Source organism: Solanum dulcamara, chromosome 4 (genome assembly GCF_947179165.1).
Source record: "Solanum dulcamara chromosome 4, daSolDulc1.2, whole genome shotgun sequence".
NCBI lineage: Eukaryota > Viridiplantae > Streptophyta > Magnoliopsida > Solanales > Solanaceae > Solanum > Solanum dulcamara.
In genome coordinates this window covers 20,826,735-20,849,852 of record NC_077240.1, presented here as the reverse complement: position 1 = coordinate 20,849,852, position 23,118 = coordinate 20,826,735, and the positions used below count along the sequence as shown (strand labels likewise).

General features: G+C 34.0%; 2 protein-coding genes and 1 long non-coding RNA gene across 5 annotated transcripts; 2 read left to right on the top strand and 1 right to left on the bottom strand.

The window, feature by feature from the left end:
• Positions 1 to 3,385: 3,385 nt before the first annotated feature.
• LOC129886880 (uncharacterized) lies at positions 3,386 to 4,827 on the bottom strand. Its single transcript, XR_008766268.1, has 3 exons — positions 4,457 to 4,827; positions 4,196 to 4,244; positions 3,386 to 3,957 (listed from the first exon to the last, which is right to left on the bottom strand). It is a non-coding gene; the product is annotated as an uncharacterized LOC129886880 (long non-coding RNA).
• Positions 4,828 to 4,940: 113 nt separating this feature from the next.
• Positions 4,941 to 17,157, top strand: LOC129886879 (myosin-12). 3 transcript variants are annotated; one of them, XM_055961765.1, is made up of 40 exons: positions 4,941 to 5,024; positions 5,121 to 5,249; positions 5,823 to 5,966; positions 6,059 to 6,204; positions 6,286 to 6,442; positions 6,535 to 6,593; positions 6,676 to 6,835; positions 6,921 to 7,070; positions 7,156 to 7,292; positions 7,370 to 7,516; positions 8,290 to 8,391; positions 8,474 to 8,531; positions 8,630 to 8,731; positions 8,818 to 8,855; positions 9,020 to 9,146; positions 9,224 to 9,394; positions 9,485 to 9,616; positions 9,732 to 9,838; positions 10,104 to 10,164; positions 10,297 to 10,474; positions 10,745 to 10,950; positions 11,239 to 11,358; positions 11,472 to 11,570; positions 11,969 to 12,184; positions 12,609 to 12,748; positions 12,864 to 12,965; positions 13,349 to 13,460; positions 13,548 to 13,634; positions 13,729 to 13,785; positions 13,889 to 14,059; positions 14,169 to 14,324; positions 14,399 to 14,605; positions 14,690 to 14,839; positions 14,930 to 15,000; positions 15,083 to 15,182; positions 15,261 to 15,317; positions 15,400 to 15,456; positions 15,721 to 15,801; positions 16,613 to 16,695; positions 16,764 to 17,157. In XM_055961765.1, the coding sequence occupies exons 1-40, from the start codon at positions 5,022 to 5,024 to the stop codon at positions 16,885 to 16,887; spliced, it is 4,704 nt and encodes a 1,567-aa protein (XP_055817740.1). In that variant the 5' UTR covers positions 4,941 to 5,021; the 3' UTR covers positions 16,888 to 17,157. The 3 variants fall into 3 exon arrangements, with proteins under 3 accessions (XP_055817740.1, XP_055817738.1, XP_055817741.1); XM_055961763.1 differs by having other exon boundaries at positions 14,396 to 14,605; XM_055961766.1 differs by lacking the exon at positions 4,941 to 5,024 and having other exon boundaries at positions 5,161 to 5,249; positions 5,843 to 5,966; positions 14,396 to 14,605.
• Positions 17,158 to 19,071: 1,914 nt separating this feature from the next.
• Positions 19,072 to 21,883, top strand: LOC129884833 (annexin D3-like). The gene is made up of 5 exons (XM_055959110.1): positions 19,072 to 19,159; positions 19,385 to 19,530; positions 20,300 to 20,527; positions 21,297 to 21,386; positions 21,579 to 21,883. Exons 1-5 carry the CDS (start codon positions 19,072 to 19,074, stop codon positions 21,789 to 21,791), a joined length of 765 nt encoding a protein of 254 aa, XP_055815085.1. The 3' UTR covers positions 21,792 to 21,883.
• The last annotated feature ends 1,235 nt before the right edge of the window (positions 21,884 to 23,118 follow it).

The following is a 23,118-nucleotide window of genomic DNA, read 5'->3' as shown; positions in this document are numbered from 1 at the left end:
CTATCATGCATAACAACGGGGAGATTGACGACGATGTCGCACATCGTATTGGGGCAGGGTGGATGAAATGGAGGCTCGCTTCCGGCGTGCTATGTGATAAGAAGGTGCCACCACAACTTAAGGGCAAATTCTACAGTGGTGGTTAGATCGGCTACGTTATATGGGGCGGAGTGTTGGCCAGTTAAGGTCTCTTACCTTCAAAAGATGAAAGTAGCCGAGATGAGAATGTTGAGATGGATGTGTGGGCATACTAGGAGCGACAAGATTCGAAATGAGGCTACTCGGGACAAGGTAGAAGTGACCTCGATGGAAGACAAGATGCGGGAAATGCGACTAAGATGGTTTGGGCATGTGAAGAGGAGAGACACAGATGTCTCAGTGAGGAGGTGTGAGAGGTTGGCCATGGATGGTTTCAGAAGAGGTAGGGGTAGGCCGAAGAAATATTGGGGAGAGGTGATTAGACAGGACATGATGCAATTACAACTTACTGAGGATATGACCTTAGATAGGAGGGTGTGGAGGACCCACATTAGGGTAGAAGGCTAGTATATAGTCTCGTTATTCTTCCTTATTAGTAGGCGCATTAGCGCACTATAATTTCTTTTGTGGAGGACTCAAATTAGGATAAAAGGCTAAGTGACTTATCCTTACACCATAGTAGTAGTAGTTCTGCTCATTGTTTATTGTCATTTGATTTCTGCATTGTATTGCTGTTTATAGGTGTGGAGCCGTTGTACTTTGATTATCTTATTTATTTATAGTAGTTAATGCCTCTTTCTTACGTACTATTCTACCATGATTTTCTCACTTTTGCTATTCTTTGTTTTCATCTTGTTTTCGATATGCTTGTCCCTATTTGACCTTTTATCTTATTTTCATCTCTTGAGCCGAGGGTCTTTCGAAAACAATCGTCCTACCTTTCAAGGTGGGGGTTAGGTCTGCGTACACTCTACCCTCCCAGACCCCACATGGTGGGATTCTACTGAGTTTGTTGTTGTTGTTGTTGTTGTTATAGTCATTCAAAAATATCTTAATTATGATTAATAGTTATAGTTTGTTAATTACAATTCGTAGCTATAGTTATAACAACGTTTGTATGATTCACGCAGCATTTATATTCGTTTGTATAATTCGCTATACAATTAGCCGTTTTTGTATAACATTTGTATATTTCACTATATAATTCATGCACAACGTTTGTATAATTTGTTATACAATTTGTAGTGTTTGTATATTTTGCTATATAATTCGATTCGCGCACAGTGTTTGTATAAATCGCGCCAATTATATAAACTCAATTGTATAATCACGCGAATTATACAAAATTCAAATTGTAATTACAGTTAGATGTTTGTCGCGAGCCATAATTAATTTAAATTATATCTATGTTAGATAATTAACTAGCATATGTTTGCTTATCCGCGTAATTTTTTCAAAATTTAACTTGTTTTAAACAATTAGTCATGAAGCGCATCAATACTTATTATATTAAATATTAAAATTGAAGGAATATTTTTGTCAAAATTGAAATATTAAGTTTCGCTATCTAAAGATATATAACAGTGACATCATTTTCTTCAACTTTTATATTTCTTTTTAGTTAGTGGCTGGGGAGAGTCAATGACTACTCATAGTTACGACACTTTCCACCTATTTTTTGACCCAAAAAAATAATATATAAGTTGGAATTGATGTTTTCATTTTCTTAATAAATATATATACTATTAATACTTCTAAATTGTCCATAGTGGGTATGGATGTAAGAAAATCGAATCGATTGATAATTGAATTGAACCCCCAAAAAATGATATTGGTTATTGCTATTAAGTTATTAGGTTAATAAATTTTTAATGATTTTATAAAAAAAAATTATTTGGATTATTGATTCAATATTAATTTTTTAATATTGTGTTATTGGGTAAATCGATAACCCATTAAAACAATAGTAATTTACTACTTACCCCTACATAAATATTAAATATTAATATCATTACCTTATCGGTTACTACCTGCCCTTTAGCCTTCAATTCACATTAAGTTCTTTTATTAGTATTACACTTGTATAATTCTTTTCATGTTAGTTACTATCGTTTTTATTTTATGAGCATTCTGTAAAGTTACATTACTGTCGTGTCGCGCCAAATTGTTGGAGAAGTCATAATTATTTTATGAGCATTTTCTTATTTGATAAACCGAAAATCGAATCGTTAAGGACAAAAAATAATGAAAATCAATAAAAAATATTTTATTGATTTAAGATATTCTAAAACTAAAAATCGATAATACATAAAATCAAACTGAATCGATGGATGCACTGGGACATCCAATTTACATTACAAAAGGAAGGGAAAAAAAAGGAAGAAATGTTCATACTTTTAGACTAGCTTTAGAAAAAGTTTAAATATCTTCATAAAACTTATATCTGTCAATATATTAATTACGTATATTTTGCCCTCAAAAATCATATTTAAAAAGTATCCGTGCCGACACTATACACAAAGACACGCACACACATATTTTATGTCCCACAAAATTTGTTATTGTTTTGTTATTAGTATAGAAGATGTCGTAGTAGTACCAACTTTGGAGCTAATTTTATTGCAAAATCACTATAATTATATAAGCTATTTAGTAAAACACAAGAAAACTTTAAAATTTTCTCAATATTCATTTATTCAACCCTCTATTTAAATTAATCGTAAAAAAGTTGTGTAAAAAGATATGGGATGTAAAAAAAAACAAAACTATACATATAAAATAATATTTGTGTTGTGCTAATAATCATTTCATTACAAACCTACCAATTAGGCACCGTCCACAGGGCGGCAAAGATTCTATACGCATTCTTAAGTTTTTCCACTATAATCAAACTTCTCTATATCGTTTATTTTGATATCTTTTTTGCTATTATACTTATTTTATTTGAATAAAAATGGATTACATCATTTTCCATCATATTAATGTCACACATTAATAATTTAAATGATAAACCTACAAGAAAAATAAAGTACGCGATAGAGCTATTATAAAAAGAATAAGAAAAGACAAAATGAGAGCAAAATAATAAAGTAACGGTCCGATCACATCAAATCGATTGTTACATAAAATGAGACTTTTCATCGTATCTAACCATAAATTTAAAAAGATATGATACAATACAATTTAGAAAACAATAAAAGCAAACATAGTATATAAACTAACAATACAATACAATATAATAGACAACAACCATCCAAACAAGGTAATAAAATATTGTTGTAAGAAACATATATGATAATGAAAAATCGATTAAAAAAACATGAATATTATAATAAAAACGACACACACATTATTAGTCAATTTAATACCAAAATATTTAACTAATAAAAGGATTAAGAAAAGTACTAATGCCAACTCTTTTAACAAAATATTCCACTTTTTCTCCACTAATATTAAAAATAAAGAAAGTAAGGGGAATGAAGAAAGCTTAGTTGGAAAAGCTAAGAAGGGACCCAAGATGACAACCTTTTCTCCCATGTGAAAGGGGCTCAACAAATCTCCATCCCCACCGCCCTAAATGAATGGAAATAGATTTCCAATTCATAATCTTTAGCCTCCTCCTATGACTAGTCAGTCCAAAATATTGGTGAGCTATTTGAATAAGGCAAAAATATAAGGGACCCTTTCATATCACACCCCATAAACTCTGTCTTCTAAGGTTTTGGTACACTGCTAAAAAAATATTTAGTAGTCTTAATCATAAGAGTATTTGTCTAAGCTATCATTTGTAGTCCATTAATTGGAGTAGTAAGATTAAATTTACCAAAATGAATACTAGTATTTTATACTAGAAGAGTATTTAGTTTTTCCAGTGGCAGCTAGCTTTATAGCTTCTGTACATCTCTTTTCTACAAATACAATCCCCATGCTTTACCTTCTTTGATCCCTCATTGACCCCTTTCAGTATGATTGTCTTCCCTATTGTAAAAGCCAAAATAAGAGAAAAGACATGAATGCTAGCCAGTGTTGTAAAGCTGAAACTTTTGGAAAATCTTGAAATCAATAGTAGATCAACATGGAAAAAGACTACAACTTCATGTAACATATCAAGAATTGGTGTAACTATGAGATAATCCACAATTTTAACACAACATAAATTCTTAAAATATTATAAAGAAGTTTTGAGAATCTTGAAAGCTTTTTAACATAGTAATACCTGTCTGCTGCTGAATATGACAGAGATCCTAGGAGGTAAAAAAGTTAACCTGAAAAAAAAAAAGGGAATAGAAACAGGTGAAATGTAGAGAGCCCAGTTAAGATGGAGTAGCAAAGGCATTAAGTGGGACATTTCTGTAGTGAATTTAGATCTAATCATCTTTAACCCCCCATTGATTTGAGAGAAAGTAAAGCCAACAATTATGCAAAAAGAGATCAACTTCAGTCATATATTAACTATAGTTGTATACATTAATCAGACCTGGTCCAACACACAGTGCTTTTGGTAATGCACAGCATCATGAGAAACACCCTGGCCCTTCACTGAATAGCATAAGTCATAGATAGAGAATAAATCTTAAAATAAAAACAAACAACTATTTTATTTAAGGTACCAATTGGAAAATGATTTTTCCTTTACATTTAAGCAATGTATTTACATAAATAGCCAACCCAAAAGTAGCAGAAGTTTCTGTATCTCAAAATTGTATAGGTGCCAAGTCAGCATCCTATGTGGACTTGGAAGAATAAAAGGTGACAGGAGGTAGGGAAGGGGGTGGTGAAGGGGTGATTACTCTGCCTTTTGCTTTTGAGTTACCACCATCTTCATTACTTCTGCTTTTAGCCTGCTTTGAAACATTCTTTTTTTCACTTTTTTTATTACTACTTTTCTGTTTCTACATTCATCATTCCCTTAAGAGCACCACATTCTCCCTGAAATTCATTTCTCTTCCCTTCTTCCTTTCCTCCCTCTATATCATCAATTCATCTATCTCTTATAACAAATCTCCTTTGAGTTCCATGATCAAATAGTCTCAACTACTGCCATGGTAAGCTTGTTTATTATGATCATTAGTTTATGTTGTTCTGTTTCAATTGGAGGAGGACTTATCAGTTGTTAACCTTTGTAATCTTTTCTGATTCAGGGAACTCCTGTAAACATCATAGTTGGATCCCAGGTGTGGATTGAGGATCCTGATGATGCCTGGATTGATGGAGAAGTTACAGAAATTAAAGGCTCAAATGCCACAGTAGTCACAACTAATGGGAAGACGGTAAGCAGTCTTATTCTAATCAATAAGTTCAGAGCCTCATCGAAATTTGATATTGATAGTATCTTTCAGGGAACATACTATGATTGCAAAAAATGCTGTCTGAACAATATTAGTGTCAAAAGCAGATGTTGTATAACATCAAAGTTGTACTGCATATTATATGAAAATTAGGAGCTTATTAGAATTTATAAGTTTATTGAAACACATACAATCTGGAATAGAAGTTCCCAAGAAAATGGAATTGGTCATGGAACAAATAGGAACGTAATAGTTCAATATAATCAATCAGATATAAAACAACAAAGGACTTTTTTCCTGTCTTCTGTCACACATTCTTAGAAAATGATCGAATTGAGAGTTCATACCTGTAGGACAGCTTATGCAGATTTTCCTTTTGCCTTAAGCAGACCTATTATTGATTTTCATGATAGGTATACTCTGCCATGAAGATTTAGGAATGTGCTCCCTTGATATTTTTTGGATGCAATAATCATAACTTCGACAAACTAAAGTTTTCAACATGCAAACAATGAATCTATTTATATTAAGACATAGCACTACTTTCTGCTTCAGACAGTTGCTTCTATTTCTAGCATATACCCAAAGGATACAGAAGCACCGCCATCTGGGGTTGATGACATGACCAAGTTAGCTTACCTCCATGAGCCTGGCGTTCTGAATAACCTTGCTTGTCGGTATTCTCTAAATGAGATATATGTAAGTCATACTTTTCAGTCGATGGTGAAGTTCACAAAGAGTAGCTACATAAACCAAGTCTTTTTGATGTAAGAATATCCACTATTTTGCAGACTTACACGGGGAATATCCTAATTGCGGTGAATCCATTTCGGAGACTTCCACATCTGTATGATATCCATATGATGCAACAATACAAGGGAGCCCCATTTGGAGAGCTAAGTCCACATCTTTTTGCAGTGGCAGATGCCTGTTATAGGTAAATCAGAAGTCCAACTGAAGTTATTTGGTTATGCCACACAAGAAATGAATAGCTTGCCTAATCTAACAAGTTTGTCAGGGCATTGATAAATGAGCACGGCAACCAGTCTATCTTGGTCAGTGGAGAGAGTGGTGCTGGTAAAACTGAGACAACGAAAATGTTGATGAGATATCTCGCATTTATGGGTGGAAGGTCTGGCACTGAAGGAAGAACAGTCGAGCAACAAGTTTTGGAGGTGGGCAATAATTGCTCTTTACTACTATACTCGAATGATCTACTAGTTTACAATGCAAATGCAAAAGCAAATTCATATTTCTTCTTTTTCAGTCCAACCCAGTTTTAGAAGCATTTGGGAATGCAAAGACTGTGAAGAACAACAATTCCAGGTAAACTAGAAAAGATATCAAAGATTTATCACTATTATATTCATTTTGATAGAAAATTGACATGACTGAGTCATTGTACCAGTCGCTTTGGTAAATTTGTTGAAATTCAATTTGATAAGCACGGGAAGATTTCTGGGGCTGCAGTTAGGACATATCTTCTTGAAAGGTCACGTGTTTGCCAAGTCTCAGACCCAGAGAGAAACTACCATTGTTTTTACATGCTTTGTGCTGCACCATCAGAGGTGAGTTCCATGGAACAGTCCATTTGCACTCTCTTTACAAATGATATTGAGCGGCCACCTAGATGATCTACGGAATCTTTTACAGGATGTGAAAAGATTCAAACTTGGAAATCCAAGAACATTTCATTATCTAAACCAAAGTAATTGTTACGAAGTTGCAAATGTTGATGATGCAAGAGAGTATCTTGAAACCAGAAATGCTATGGATGTTGTTGGAATCGGTCAGGAGGAGCAGGTCTGTGCCCAGATCATAGAAGCAATTGGGAAAAAAACCATTATGACCAAGAATATATTAAAACCTTTACTCATCATTTCTGCAGGAAGCTATATTTCGTGTTGTAGCTGCAATACTCCATCTCGGAAACATCAACTTTGTGAAAGGAAAGGAGGCTGATTCTTCCAAACTAAAAGATGAGAAGTCGCTTTTTCATCTGAAGACAGCTGCAGAGCTATTCATGTAAGAGGATATACGTTAGATTTACCTCAACTCAGAACTCAAGTTGTTAAACTTTGAACTAATAAACATGTGCACAGGTGTGATGAGAAGGCACTAGAAGACTCACTTTGTAAACGTGTCATTGTAACTCCTGATGGAAACATCACAAAACTACTGGATCCAGCAGCTGCAACCACGAGCAGGGATGCCCTGGCAAAGACCGTATACTCCAGATTGTTCGACTGGTAAGCAATATATAGAATGTGGCTCCCAGACTAAGCCTCTCCCTGGCTGCAAAACTGTGGGTGGTAGCTAAGCTCATGAGAGGGGAACATCTTAATACTAACAAAGCAAAAAAGAACTTTCTCGACTGCAAACAATTGGATACTTGCAGCATTAACAGCCAGGGAGAGCCAAAGTTACAAGGTCAATGTGAAAGAAATACAGAATAACCTGGAACCTGATAGGCAATAACATTACTGCACAGAAATGTGACTTCATTTATGTTGCAACTTTTTCCTAATGAAGCTCTAGATGATCACAGGAAGCCACAAATGATGCATAAGTATACCAAAATTCTCTAATTCTCTTGTCACTATAATTCTGATTATAAAGAATAAACTAATAACTAATTGGGGCTTCTCATAAAGAATAAAAGAGATTCAACGTATAGAAGAGTGATCAGACAGGATTGAAGATAAAGGAGAATTTTTCTAGCTGAAATTTCTTATTGAGATTGAATGATGTTATATATGTTTCAAGCCTGGTTTCCTATTTTAGTTTCACATTTTGAAACCAACCCATAGTAGAGTTTTTGTGTCCTGTTGACATGCAGATAGTCAATCTCTACAAAAATGATGGCTGTTTGCCACAGAGAGTCCGTACCATAGTAGTTCAAAAAGACATTCAGAAATTCTATTTCTTGAGTTGATTAGCATTATCCAGCATAACTCTAGATTCAGCTACACGAAAAAACAACATTCAAAATGAAATCCTTTTGACAGATTCTATGTGGCAGGCTTGTGGACAAGATAAATAGTTCAATTGGACAGGATCCTGATGCAAAAAGCATAATTGGCGTCCTTGATATATATGGCTTTGAGAGCTTCAAAATCAACAGGTTTGGATAATTATTTTCTCTACTTTTGAGTATATAAAATCTTTACCTCAAACTTAACAGCTCCTTTAATGCTTTACCTCAGTTTTGAGCAATTCTGCATTAACCTAACAAATGAGAAGTTGCAGCAGCATTTTAACCAGGTAAATCATGAGAACCTATATTCACTCTTTCAGTGCCTTCATTTTCCATTCCCATTTAAAATAAAGTAGAATATTATATAGAAACTCTGTTTTTACAGCACGTATTCAAGATGGAACAAGACGATTATACGACAGAAGAAATCAACTGGAGTTATGTGGAGTTTGTAGATAACCAAGATGTTTTAGATCTTATTGAGAAGGTACCCTCATTCTGACTGCAGACATTTTTGTCACTTTATTTTAATTCAACAAGCAAACCTTTGATAAACTTGCATCAAATTTGCAGAAACCTGGAGGCATTATTGCTCTTCTTGATGAAGCTTGGTACGCAAACTTCCTCTTTTCAACACCATAACTACCTGTGGAAGTAGGGATAATTTGCTAGACAAAAGTCATTAAATTCTCAAAACACAGTGTATAACGTCTTATTCCTGAATTATAAAGAATGATTAAAGGAAAAGATATAACTCAATTTATTTCTTGCACAGTATGTTCCCAAAAGCAACTCATGAGACATTTGCCCAAAAGATGTACCAGACATACAGAGCCCATAAACGGTTTAGCAAGCCAAAACTTGCTCGTACTGACTTTACAATCAATCATTACGCTGGTGATGTATGTTAACTTGAGATATTTGGTAATGCAATTGTCAGTCAAAGAACTCTGGTCATCTTAATTCTTTGATCAAACAGGTTACTTACCAAGCAGATCACTTCCTTGACAAAAATAAGGACTATGTGATAGCAGAATTTCAAGCTCTTCTGATGGACTCAAAGTGCTCTTTTGTTGCAAACCTCTTCCCTCCATTGCCCGAAGAATCGTCCAAGCAGTCCAAGTTCTCTTCCATCGGCACACGGTTTAAGGTAAGTCTATCAACAGGGCAGAAACAAGTATATTTACTTCAGAATATCCTATGAACCTGATTTATTTTCTAACGGAACTTCAATATACAGCAACAACTGCAATCTTTAATGGAGACCTTGAGCACTACAGAGCCACATTACATCAGATGTGTAAAGCCAAATACAGTTCTAAAACCAGGAATATTTGAGAACATGAATGTATTAAACCAATTAAGATGTGGAGTAAGTTAAAAGTCCTCCATGTCCGTTTTGGTGCTTTCATTTTCTATCCTCAATCAGAAAATATGTGATTCTTCATAGTTCTCTCTCTGACAAACCTTTTGTGACACTTTTGCAGGGTGTCTTAGAGGCGATCAGGATAAGTTGTGCGGGATATCCAACAAAAAGAACATTCGATGAGTTCCTTGACCGGTTTGGAACGTTAGCTCCAGATGTTCTTGATGGGTATATATCACAATCGGTTACAACTTGGTTTCACATCTTAAATCCTTTTCAGGAAGAAACAAATACTGAAAGTTTGAGACAGGGAGCAGTGATGAGCAAAATGCAGAAATGAGCTAACATTCATGAGAAAATATTATACACTAGTAGTAGCCAATACCATAGTTGCATCAAACAGTCTTCTTTTAACTCATAAATGTTATTGTATGTACATGAATAGCATCGACATACAGATATATCACAAGCTAATCCCCTTTCGTTGAAGCAGATGTGATGAGAAGTCAGCAAGCATTGCAATTTGTGATAGGATGGGCTTAAAGGGTTATCAGGTATTAAATCTAGACTATTGCCATATTTCTTATCCTAAAAAAGAATTAGACTATCTCCATACAACAGAGCATAAAATTGCATCTTTTCATGGATTTGTTCATGACAAAGAGTCTTCTATTTATTTTACTCAGATTGGGAAAACCAAAGTTTTTCTCAGAGCCGGGCAGATGGCTGAATTAGATGCCAGAAGAACTGAAGTTCTAGCTCATGCTGCAAGGCGCATTCAGAGACAAATTCGAACATATCTTACCCGAAAGGAGTTCATAGCCCTAAAGAGAGCTGCAATTCATTTCCAGAAACTTTGGAGAGGTAATTAGTACCCCAATTATACAGCAATGACCACCGATTTATGGTAAAAATCAAAAGTATCAGCATAATATTTAAACATCAAGATTGGCATTTTTGCATACATGCTGATTTGACATATTCTAAATTTTCCCTAAAGTAGGATTCCTACTACTTTTCTTAATATTAATCTTACAAACATGTTAATCTACACAATGCTACATTAGTTTTCCCATTTCTTATATGGTGTTCTGGTCGGGACTTTGAGAAAAAATTTCTGTTATTCCTACCCAGCACAACTTGCCAGAGTGCTGTATGAACAAATGAAAAGGGAAGCTGCTTCAATCCGCATACAGAAACATGCACGTTCTCATTCAGCAAGAAAATCTTACAAGGAATTACAGGCAGCAGCTGTAGTCATTCAAACAGGGATGAGAGCTATGGCAGCACGAAATGAATATAGGCAGAGGAGGAGAAATAAAGCAGCTAAAATAGTTCAGGTAATTAGTTTTGGACCAAAAAAGTGAAATTGCATCCCAAGTTCATTCAGCTGACAAAACATATTTCAAGGTAAAAAGAATAAGAAAACCACATTTAAAGAGGGTCACAAATCTTTTTGGTGCTGTCAATAGTTGCTTCCTGAAATTAACCTTCTGGAAATAAATTGAGCACTAACATGAAGAAAATCAGAAGTTAAGACCAACCTTATAACCTCAGATTCAATTGTAAGACTGATTATAAAAAGATAACATCGCCTTATTTTCTTACTTTATCTTTTTTTTTTGCAGACTCAATGGAGAGGATTCCATGCCTTCTCAACTTATAAACAGAAGAAAAAAGCAAGCCTTTCACTTCAATGTCTCTGGAGAGGCAGGTTAGCAAGGAAGGAGCTTCGGAAATTGAGGATGGTGGGTGTTTCATGTTTAGTGAAAAGATTGGTGTTACTGCTTATGCAAATCCATTTTAGTATTAGTATATCTGCTATATGTTAACTGGCGTCAAAAATCTTCTCCAAGTGCAGGCTGCAAGAGATACTGGGGCACTTAAAGAAGCAAAGGACAAACTGGAAAAGCGTGTTGAGGAGTTAACATGGCGACTAGATTTTGAAAAACACTTAAGGGTATGTACAATCAATTTGCTTTGCTCTAAACGGGAACAGCACAACAGTCTAAAGTACTCCAAGTGGGGTTCTATAGAGCAGTGTTTTTATTTATAGTTGCCTGAAACTCGATAAAACAGAGTTGTTTGAGACCAAATGTTGTAGAGTTGGGGGCTCTCTGGGGGAGGCACACATAGTGAAGGCCAAAGAAAACATCATTAGTGCTTCACAGTCAGCCAGAATATACTTACATGAATGCATAAAAACTCTGGCTTGTGCTAACAATCGGGAATGAGAGAGAATTTTCACTGGTGAAGAAATGTAGATTTTTGGCAATTAGAGTTTTCTTACGCTATCAGTAAACAGTAAATGATTTTATGACATAGTAATGGTAAGAATGAAAAATTGTGTTTCTCCAGATTGATCTCGAAGAAGCAAAGGGGCAAGAAGTTTCAAAATTGCAAAAAGCCTTACAAGAAATGCAAACACAACTAGATGAAGCCCATGATGCAATCATTCATGAGAAAGAAGCAGCAAAGATAGCCATTGAAGAAGCTCCTCCAGTTATAAAGGAGGTACCAGTGATTGACAACACCAAAGTGGAGAAGCTGACAGAGGAAAACAACAAACTCGAGGTAAAATCAAGAAACATAATTCTGTGCATTTATAGTAATTGGTACAGCATCGGTCTGTTCCAAAAGGCTTTGGAGTTTGTTTCCGAAATAAGAAGTCAAGTGAGATGATAAAACATGTAGAAACTTAGTGATAACCACCTCCCAAAAGAAAGGGGTTTGAAACAAAGAAAAGTTTCATTAAGATATTTGAGTTAGTTGACCATAAAAGGAAAATTCTGGAAATCAATGTAGTCAATAAAAGGGAAGATAAAAATTTGTTAGAGGTATGAAGATTATCTAGACTTAAAAATGTAAAACAAAACCTTCATAATTAAAACAGGAAAATCTAGTCACTCCAATCTCTGCAGCAGAATACATATATGTCATAAATTAGGGTGTTCCTGACAGCAACACATCTGATGCAATTTACCTGTCATATATTCAGGAAGAAATCAGAGAGCTCAAGAAGAGAGTAGAAGACTTCGAACAGAGCTACAATGAAGTTGAAAAAGAATGCCAGGCTACACGTAAAGAGGCAGAAGAATCTCAGCTAAGAGTTTCGGAGCTCCAAGAGTCCATAGAAAGGTAGTTCCTTTACTTCTGTGTAGTATGTTGAAGTGGCTGAAGCTTGAAAATCAATACAAGTTGAATTAATATGAAAGTTATTTTCTTACTTGTTCTTCTTAATATTTATTTTCAGATTACAACTGAATCTATCCAACCTTGAATCTGAGAATCAGGTTCTCCGCCAGCAGGCTTTAGTGGCATCAACAAATGAAGCCCTTTCTGAGGAAATGGACATGTAAGTTTGGAAAAGCCTATGCAAGCTAAAATGTTGTGACTAGGCACCAAGAAAAGCTAGAGAAGATAGTTTATATCCTTAAATTAGAAGACAGATAGTACACTTATATTTACATTGATAGCTCAATGAAACAGGTTCATATTGTATGATCGATATTTTAATTTGAGCAGAAAAATATGGACATAAACCCAGAGAAACAATTTACACTGTTTGTGTAAGTTTTACAAGATATAATTGCTTCAAGAATACTTACCTGGACTTAATTATACAAGAACGGAACAATATCCTTGAAAAACTTTCAGTTTTGAGTTAGCTCCCAGAGATAATAACGTTTTATTATACTGTATAAAATTCAAATGGAGTTGGTTTTTCATCTTAATCAGACTCAAGAACAAGATCAAAGACTTGGAGTCAGAAAACGAGCTTCTCCGCACTCAAAGGATAGTTGTGGAGCAAGTAGTAAATTCTGATGATCGGGCACCTAAAGGACTTGAGGTAAGCTAAAATTTCCTCCTTTTTCATTGTAAGCATTGTAACTTGTAGAACTGCAAACGCCACTCATTCCTGACTGGATTACTTCAGACTGTTGATAACACACATCCAGCTGATAATGGACATCAAACAGAGGAAGTGCATGAAGAAATGAAAGTAGAACAACAAATATCTAAGGTATATAAGCTTCTCACCAATGACTGTTATGCACTAAAGGACCACAACAACCAGAAAATGCTAATTCTAAATGATACCTAAATTCTTTCTGCAGGATTCTAGCCCTCCCATCTCTTTAACTAAGCAAAGATCCTTGACAGATAGGCAGCAGGCAAGTAGTAGAAACTTGAACTTACAAGTTGATCTGATAGATAAAGTTGTGATGGTTTTGTAGTCATCGCTGATTTCTTCTGTTTTCATTCTTCAATAATCAGGAAAACCATGATATACTGATAAAGTGCCTTGCGGAAGACAAGCGATTTGACAAGGGAAGACCAGTAGCTGCATGCACCCTATACAAAGCACTTCTGCAGTGGAGATCCTTTGAAGCAGAAAAAACAAATATATTTGATAGGATTATTCATACCATCCGATCATCTATAGAGGTGAAATTTCACTATGATCCATTGTTGACTAGGAATGGTCCTAATGAGTGACCAAATCTAAATCAGTTAGACTCCCAATTGACAACAATTTATTGGCATTTCAATGAAGGATCAGGATAACACAGGTGATCTAGCCTACTGGCTGTCAACATCTTCAACTCTGTTGTTCCTTTTGCAAAGCACAATTAAAGCTGGTAATGCGCCTACTAGGTCCCCATATCGTAATCGCAGCTCACCTACCACATTGTTTGGAAGAATGGCTCAGGTAAATATTCATACTATAAGCTTTAGACCATGTATAGACATCTAGAACAGTAACATTTCAAGGGTCAACAGCAGGGTTTTCGCTCAACTTCATTAAGCATGGCAATTTCCAGTGGATACAGTGGAATTGAGGGAAGCCCAAATGTCCGAACAAGGATTGAAGCTAAATACCCAGCATTATTGTTTAAGCAACACCTAACTGCTTGCGTTGAGAAAATATATGGAATGATCCGCGACAACTTAAAGAAAGAAATAAGTCCATTTCTTAACCAATGCATACATGTAAGCACCATCTTTTTAATGATATAATCCCTTGTCTATAATTTTGCAGCAGTGTCAAGGTAAATTCTAAAATTAAATTGACAGGCACCAAGATCTGCAAGGATAAAACCTTCAAAAGGATCATCTAGAAGTATACATTCAAACATCATCGCGAAACAACAGGCATCCAGCGTACACTGGCAAAACATTGTGAATAGCCTAGACAATACATTGACCATACTCTCAGAAAATAATGTAAGTGAAGTAACATCTTGTTGTCAGTTCTCCTTAATCTTATGTCTAGAGAAGCTCTCCAGTTTTCCTGAGTGGCATCTGTGTTTTCAGGTCCCTTCCACCATTACAAGGAAAATACTCAGTCAGGTGTTCTCATACATAAATGTCCAGCTTTTCAACAGGTATTCAGCTCGTATTCCAATTAACTGTTTTCATAACATAAATATCATCAATCCTAATGTAAGACATATGAAAAATTTTCAGCTTGTTGCTTCGCCGTGAATGCTGCTCATTTAGCAATGGGGAATATCTGAAGGCGGGTCTGCAAGAACTGGAAAGTTGGTGTTCCAAAGCAACAGAACAGGTAAACAAAAGTTGTTCAGAGTAATAACCTGAATTTCAAATAAAAGAAACAATGTTTTAATTCATTCTCATGAAACAGTATGCTGGATCTTCGTGGGATGAGCTTCAACACATAAGGCAAGCTGTAGGATTTCTGGTAAGATATCATCCAGACTATCACTCTGTAAGCAGATCTCCTCATAGCTGAGTACTTAAATTATCATGCCTCAACCTCGCAGGTGTTACATCAAAAATCTCAAAAGACATTGGATGAGATCACGGGTGACCTCTGCCCGGTAATTAACTTCTGTTCTTAAAAGAAAAAAATCAAAGTCCCCACAACTTCCCTCCTAACTACTTTTTCTTTTGGCTTTTTAAAAAGAAAAAGAACTCACTCTTCATTTCAAGATCACTAAGAGGCTAAGTGACAACAATATTCGAATTTAGACATAGAGGAATATAAGTATGGTTTTTTAAATAAGAGGATTCTAGCTATGATTAGAACTCAGAACCGAAAACTGAACTCTATATCCTGTTGCTTTTTCCCCCTTTTCTATTAGATGTTGAGCATTGCACAAATATATCGCATTGGAACTATGTTCTGGGACGACAAATATGGAGCCCATGGTTTATCACCAGAGGTATGAACTCTTCTTCAGTGTGTTACTAGAGATACTCTAACCTTCATGAGAGTTAATAAAGGTATTCAGGGTTTTGTCTGTTTGACGCCAATGGTCCGCAACTTGCTTGTCATGCAACACATGCATATATTATCATGTAAAAGTAAAAAACTAAGAATCACCACATGCATAAGACTTCTTCTCTTATTATTAGAAAATTATCAGTGAAGAACCAAAAGAGAAGATGTCCTCAAATAGCAAAAGATAGATAAAGCAAACATTAAATAAGAACAGCCCAACAATCTTCTTAAAGCGTGTCTAACTCTGCTGGAGAGAAATCCTATCGCCTTCTTCAACTGAGAGGCCAAGAGTGCTCTTCAGCTTTACACATGCACTAGAAATGCTTTCTACTGAAGCATTCTTACGTTATTCTCACGTCAAGCAGTGAAAGAGCTTACCCCCTTTTTGTTCCAGAACAATTTTAATGTTTAATAAACATCCAAAGGCCGTGGATAGCACAGGATTCTCTCAATGTTGCAAAAGATTCCATCATAGCTCCCTAGAAAAAAAGATCACATATTTAGCTTCTTTACGGCTTTAGCCTTAGAAGTAAGGCAATGATAATGCAAGAAACTCATGTCGAAATTAAGTTTGTTCTAAACCATTTCTTTTCCTCCTCTCAGTTAATAGTCTTATTGATTCTGCTAACAAAAAGTTTTAAAAGACCAAATAAAAGCAACACTGAGCAAACACTCGAGTATTCTCGGATAGATATATTTCAAGACATAAGAGTACTGCTTCTTTGTTCAGCTGATCATTTTTGGAATTTCAGGTTATTAGCAAGATGAGAGCACTAACATTGGAAGACTCTGCCAGCATTCCAAATAATACATTTTTGCTTGATGTGGATTCAAGGTAATTAACTTTAAACACACTGAAGAAACTGACTTGCATCTTCAACTAACTAATCTTCCAAATTCCAGCATACCATTCTCTATAGAAGAAATATCGCGATCCTTCCAGAATATCAACTTGTCTGATGTGGAACCACCTCCCCTCCTTCGTCAAAGATCAGATTTTCAATTCCTGCTGCAGGCAGCAGCATAAGAGTTTTGAACATTTTCTTTTGATTTTACACAGAGAAAGAGAATGATAGTTATAGGATTTGATTGATTGAAATTCTTTCTTTTGTTGATTGGTAAGATAGAGAGTGATGAGTGTTCAAAAATGTAAATCTTTTTGGTTTCGTGTTTCACATTTATTTTCCTCACTCAAGAATATTGTATTGTGAAGACCTGTTGTATTATATGTTGAGAGAGTGTAGTAAAGAAAAAACACATCCAAAGTTTCAATAGAAAGAAAAGAGATTTTTTCCCCCTTTGTTTCCTTATTATGTTTACAATCTTTTTACATTGTTACATTTCCTACTAACAGCATAACCAACTAAAATCTCATCCCATACAGAGAGACCAGAAATGAGTAATCAAACAAGTTACGTTTTATCATTCATGATTTATCAGAAACAATCATCACAGGCATTAACTCAAAATTTAAAAATTCCTAGATTCATGAAAATTCTTCTTTTATTTTCCGAATTTCACCATCCCGTATGAGTGAACAAGTTTGATTTAAATTATCTAAGGACAAAAGTATGCCCAACAAAATTAAAATGCCATTTTTGTCCCATCAGATTTTCCACAATAATCAATGCAAAAATCAGAGGATCATTTTTTCAATTTCATGCAAAAAAAAACAATTGTTTTGACTCGCCGTTACTTTGATTGATTTTAATATTACTCTTTTCCTCTCATATTAATTGTTCATTTTTCTCTTACACAACTCAAAAAATTATAAATTAAAAAAAAAAAATTTACTAATTTACACCTTAAAAGCTTTTTTGAAACTTTACTAATTTAAGAATTAAATTTTAAAAAAAAATTAATTTAATTTATTTTAATTTTATAAAGGAATAAATATTTTAGAATAATTATTTATAATATGATAATGGAAGGAATATTTCTTTTCATATAAAACACACGTGATTTAAGAACATTAGTGGGACAAACATGCACGCCAATTAATTAAGGACAAACATATGGTAAAATGTACAAGTAACGTTTTTAACTTAATTAAGGAAAAAAATTAGACATCGATCTTAATAATTTCATTTAGTTAATTGATGAGACTAATAAAGGTATAGTAACGTTCTTCTTCTTCTTTTTTTTTTGCCTCATTTAATCATTTAACTGAATAATTAAAGTTGATTAATCAATGTTTAAATAAAAGAGGATAGTGAATGTTGGGTAGTTAAAGTCCAACATATTTATAAGTATTATTATAAAGATGTGAATGCTAAATATATATTGGATGGGCACTAATACAAAATTAGATAAAATTAAAAATGATTACATTTGTCAGAATGTATAGTATACAAGTAGTTAGTATTCGTTGAGGATGTATTGTGTTAAGGTCACTTGAGATGGTTTAAACATATCCTAAGCTGATCGAAAATTGTGCATTTTAAGGTCCAAAAATTATTCCTTAGTTATTGATTGACTAAAAATTGATTTTAACAATTGAAAAAAAATTGAATCGCTAAAAATATCCTTATAACAATCGAAATTATATTTCACCGCTAAAAAGTGATCATTACCGATCACATTTCTTGTAGTGGAATAAATCTTAAATTACATTCAAAAAAATCTCGAAAGACCTACAATTCTTTTATATCTATATAAACTTAGCTAAAGAAATGACATATATCATGAAATCAAAGAAAAAAAATTCGCATATATAGTTACATCTAGTAGTTGAGAACATGTGTGATTAAACTTCTATTATTATTATTATTATTATTATCATACAATTTACCTTTTTTATTTAGTGCAATCATGAAGTGAAATATTATACAAATATTAGAGGATATTCTAATATTTGATTTATAAATTGAGTAATATATGAATAAATATTAAATTCAGATTTAACATTGTCCAAAAGGATAATCCTATTTAGGTAAATAACTAAATCAAAAGGAGTCTGGAAGGTAATAAAAGGTAATATAAGGGCAAAAAAGTCCAAATGAAATATGAAAGGGCAAACGGTAGAGTTACCTGTACCATGAGGAACTCAGTGGAGGGAAATTAGACAAACAACTGAAACTGAAACTGAAACTGAAATTAAAACCGAAATTCTTATTTATTCATATTAATTAAATTCTATTCTTATAATAAATAAACAACTTGCTATTTTTCTCTTCATTTGTGATTTATTGTAAAGAACCAAAACAAAAAAATGGGCAGTCTGTTAGTGCCAGATTTTGTTCCTTCTCCAATCCAAGATGCTGAAACTCTCAGGAAATCCTTCAAAGGATATTTACTCGGTAGACCTCTGATCCTTTTTTGTTTCTTTTGTCTAACTGATGGGAATGGTGATAGGCGGATTTAGAATTTAAATTCCATTGCTCACTCTTACCTTGTCGAAAATACTGGATTCAGTTGAACAAGTAAACTACGACTACAAGGATGAATTTCAAGTATTGTGTTGCTATTTCCATTTGACATAATGGTTAATGAATGTCCTTTATTTGTGTGTGTGTATTTTTTAGGACTGGGAACTGATGAGAAGGCGATAATAATGGTGTTGGGACATAGAAATGCAAGCCAGAGGAAGAAGATCAAAGAAGCATATCAGCAGCTTTATAACAAATCTCTAATTGATGATCTTCATTCTGAATTATCTGGTGATTTCGGGGTATTAATAACAACAACTACGTATCCAGTATAATATCCATAAGTGGGGTCTGCAGAGAAGTGTATTCACACCTTTCTTAAAGAAAAAGATTTTTCAGAAAATGGTTTGAAAGAAAAGTGAGCAAAAAGCTATGATGAAATTATTGAAGAAAGAAAAATAATGACACTACAAATATTAAAGATAACCAAAGTAAAAGAAATAGAATAGTAGTAATAAAATCGAAGCATAAGATATTGGTAGTGTAATAGTACTAAATGTATCCCAATTTAAAAGGATCAGCTTATGAGCCTAAGAGTTCCTCAATGTACCTCTGCAGATCTTGATCTTTTTTCTTTTTTTTTCAGTTTCATGGATAATCAGAACTGTGGGATTAGAATCTGATGGAAGATTTATCACTTGTATAGTTGACTTAGCTTTTTCTTACCTATAATTTCTGAATTCTTAGAAAGCTAAATTCACTTCTAAAATACAAGCATATATCATAAGTTTCCAATTTTTGAGTCTCCATTCTACAACTATTCGAAGAACTAACTTGTGCTGGTGGAAGGTAGCAAGTCCTCCCTCCTCGAAGGAATGGTCGAGGTGCGCAAGGTGGCTAGGACATCATCGTTATAAAAAAAAAAGTAAAAAAAATAAGAAATGATAAGCTTGTTAATTGTTTCCTTTCCTGAAGATGAGCAACTTTTGAATGGTAAAAAAGCATGTTTACAACTTTATTCTTCTTCTCAAGCTTTTGACTTCTTCGACTTTCATGTTTGATGTGTGATAGAAAGCAGTGATCCTCTGGACATATGATCCTCCTGAAAGAGATGCGAGGCTAGCGAATGAGGTTTTAAATTCATGGATACATGACGTAACCCGTCTACAAGTGATAGTAGAGATAGCTTGTGCATCTACTCCTGATCATCTAGTTGCTGTGAGACAAACATACTGTGCTCTTTTTGGCTGTTCACTTGAAGAGGATATCATAGCACATGTCTCTCTTCCTGTCCAAAAGGTGAATTTATTTCATTGTTTCCAGTCACATACTATTAATTGATGATGAACATGTTCTTTATAAAAGGGAAAAGATCCAAATTTACCTCTCTACTGTATGAATTGTCTTGGTTTTATCCCCTATTACACTTTGGTGTCATTCATATCCTTATCGTTAGTAAATCATCTTATACTTGCCCTTGCCTTTAGTGGAGCTCCAATGTTCGGGAAAAAAAACACAAATTTACCCCTCTAATTTTAACTATAGTTTAAAATTATCCTCCGTTATACTTTAGATTTGGAGCTCAAATAGGTTTTCTTGGGCAAATCCCAGACGATTTGCTAATAGAAAGGGGACGTATGGTCCCAAAGTATAAGCAAAATTAAGATATTTCTTTTAATAGATAGGTACTTTTTACCTCTTCACAAAATAAATGCTCATTAACATTGAAGTTCCTACTAATATGCTCAGAGCTTGTTGTGCAGGTTCTAATCAGTCTAGTCAGTTCCTACAGATATAACAAGGAACTAGTTGACCATAGTACTGCTAATCTAGAGGCTTCGAAGCTTGGTGAAGCCACTAGAACAAAACAATTAGATAGTGATGAACTTATCCTGATACTCACCACCAGGAATATTCATCAGCTTAAGGCAACTTTCGAGTGCTATAAGCAAAACTACGGATTCTCCATTGATCAGGTCAGTTAGCTTTAAACTACCAGATTTACTTTGCTTTAAGTATTCTTGCTTCTCTATTAATCTTATCTCGTAGGATCAATTTTCCATTACAGGATATAATGAATTGCGGCGAAGGTCTTTTGGAATCTATCTTGAAAGTGGTTATTTGGTGCATAGGCTCCCCAGAGAAGCATTTTGCTGAGGTAACAAAAATAGTCATAAAAGAGTGTCTTCTAGAACTTCTTGTAACATCACCACCCCCTCAAACACTTTTGCTTGATATCGAACAATTTGACCTCTTTATCATCACTTCCCTCCCCTGGATATCTAATATTATTGCTTATTACCTAATGACAGTGACTAAATCATGCATCCCTTTTTCTCCTCTGTATCAGGTCGTAAAGGTCTCCACCGATGGGCTAGGAACTAATGAGGATTCTCTGAGTAGAGCCATTATAACTAGAGCTGAAATTGATATGATCAAAACTAAGGAAGAATATGTCAAAATGAAGGATACTGCTCTTGAATATGCAGTAGCTGATGATACATCAGGTTACTATAGGGAGTTTCTCATGACCCTTCTTGGTGCCAATAACAGTAGTTTGTAGTGTTTGTATCCTTTATCATTGGTAATATGAAGAGTTGGTGATATTGTCATTTAACTTTGTTTGCTTTCAATAGACCCTTCATCCTTGTGGTCCGGGGAAGCGTGCATAGCGGGAGCTTAGTCCATTGAACTGTTTTTTTTTTGTTTTTTTTTTTTTGCTTTGAAGTTGATGTATCAGTACTGGTGAGGGTGATTTTTGATAGTATTTGTGTTAGCATTTAGAAGAAGAATGATTGTGTTCAATAATTGTGGTTAGGCACTTTGTTTGAATAAATGTTGGTCATTTTGTTCTATCTAGAATAGAAACAAAACATTATTGCAAGATTTGAGCAAAAACTATTGAATTCTCGTGAACCCGTCTTAATAAGTTAGATGATCTGCCTTGAGTACAATTGTGTTTAGCCATGTTACAAGAGTCTACTCTACCGCACCACCCAAACAACTAAGAATCAATTAAATTTATGCCACAGGAACATTTTTGAGTGCAGGAAAAAAACAAAGGAAGTGTAACGTTTACTATCAAAGGTAGCTTGACCTATAATCACTGCTACTCTATCTTCCAAATGTTGATTATTACTCTTATCACACATCTTTTACGGATTGCTCAAGAGTTGAGTTGTTTTTTCTTGAAAAAAGAGTCAAGTATATATCTCTTTTATATATAATTAAAGAACCCAAAGTAACTTAATAAATCGTTTATTCAGAGTATATATAGAATTAAAAAAAATATTTAACAAAAATAAAGTAATAAATTTTCACTATTGAATATGGGTAAAATTTGTCAATTCATCAAAAATTGTGAACAATTTAGATACAAGCATGAAAATAGCATAAAGTATTATCATTCCAATAAAATCGGTGAATAATTGAATACACTTCTAGAAAAATTTATAAACAATCTGCATCAAAATTATGCTCGCCTGACATAACTTGTGAACAAGACAAAACATGCTCATTCAATAGAACTTGTCAACAAATTTCATCAAAGTTATTACTCCAGTAAGCATAATTTGTGAAAATGTAATTTCACATCTTTCTTCCGACAAATACTTACTTATGACGCATTTGTGAAAGTTATAATCCTTTGAGGTTATTTTTTGGATAACAAGAAAGAATTAAGTCAAATCGGTCTATTTGACACTCTTGTATATTACATTCTTCGTTTATTCTTTTATATTCAATATACTAAAAATAAATTTCTACTTCACTTGTAAATGGTAGCATAGGAACAGAAAAATATTTTCTTTTCCTATTTTACCCTTACATTAATTATTAATTCCCAAATTATTTTCCAATATTTTAACTATGCACTTCATTTATATGGAACA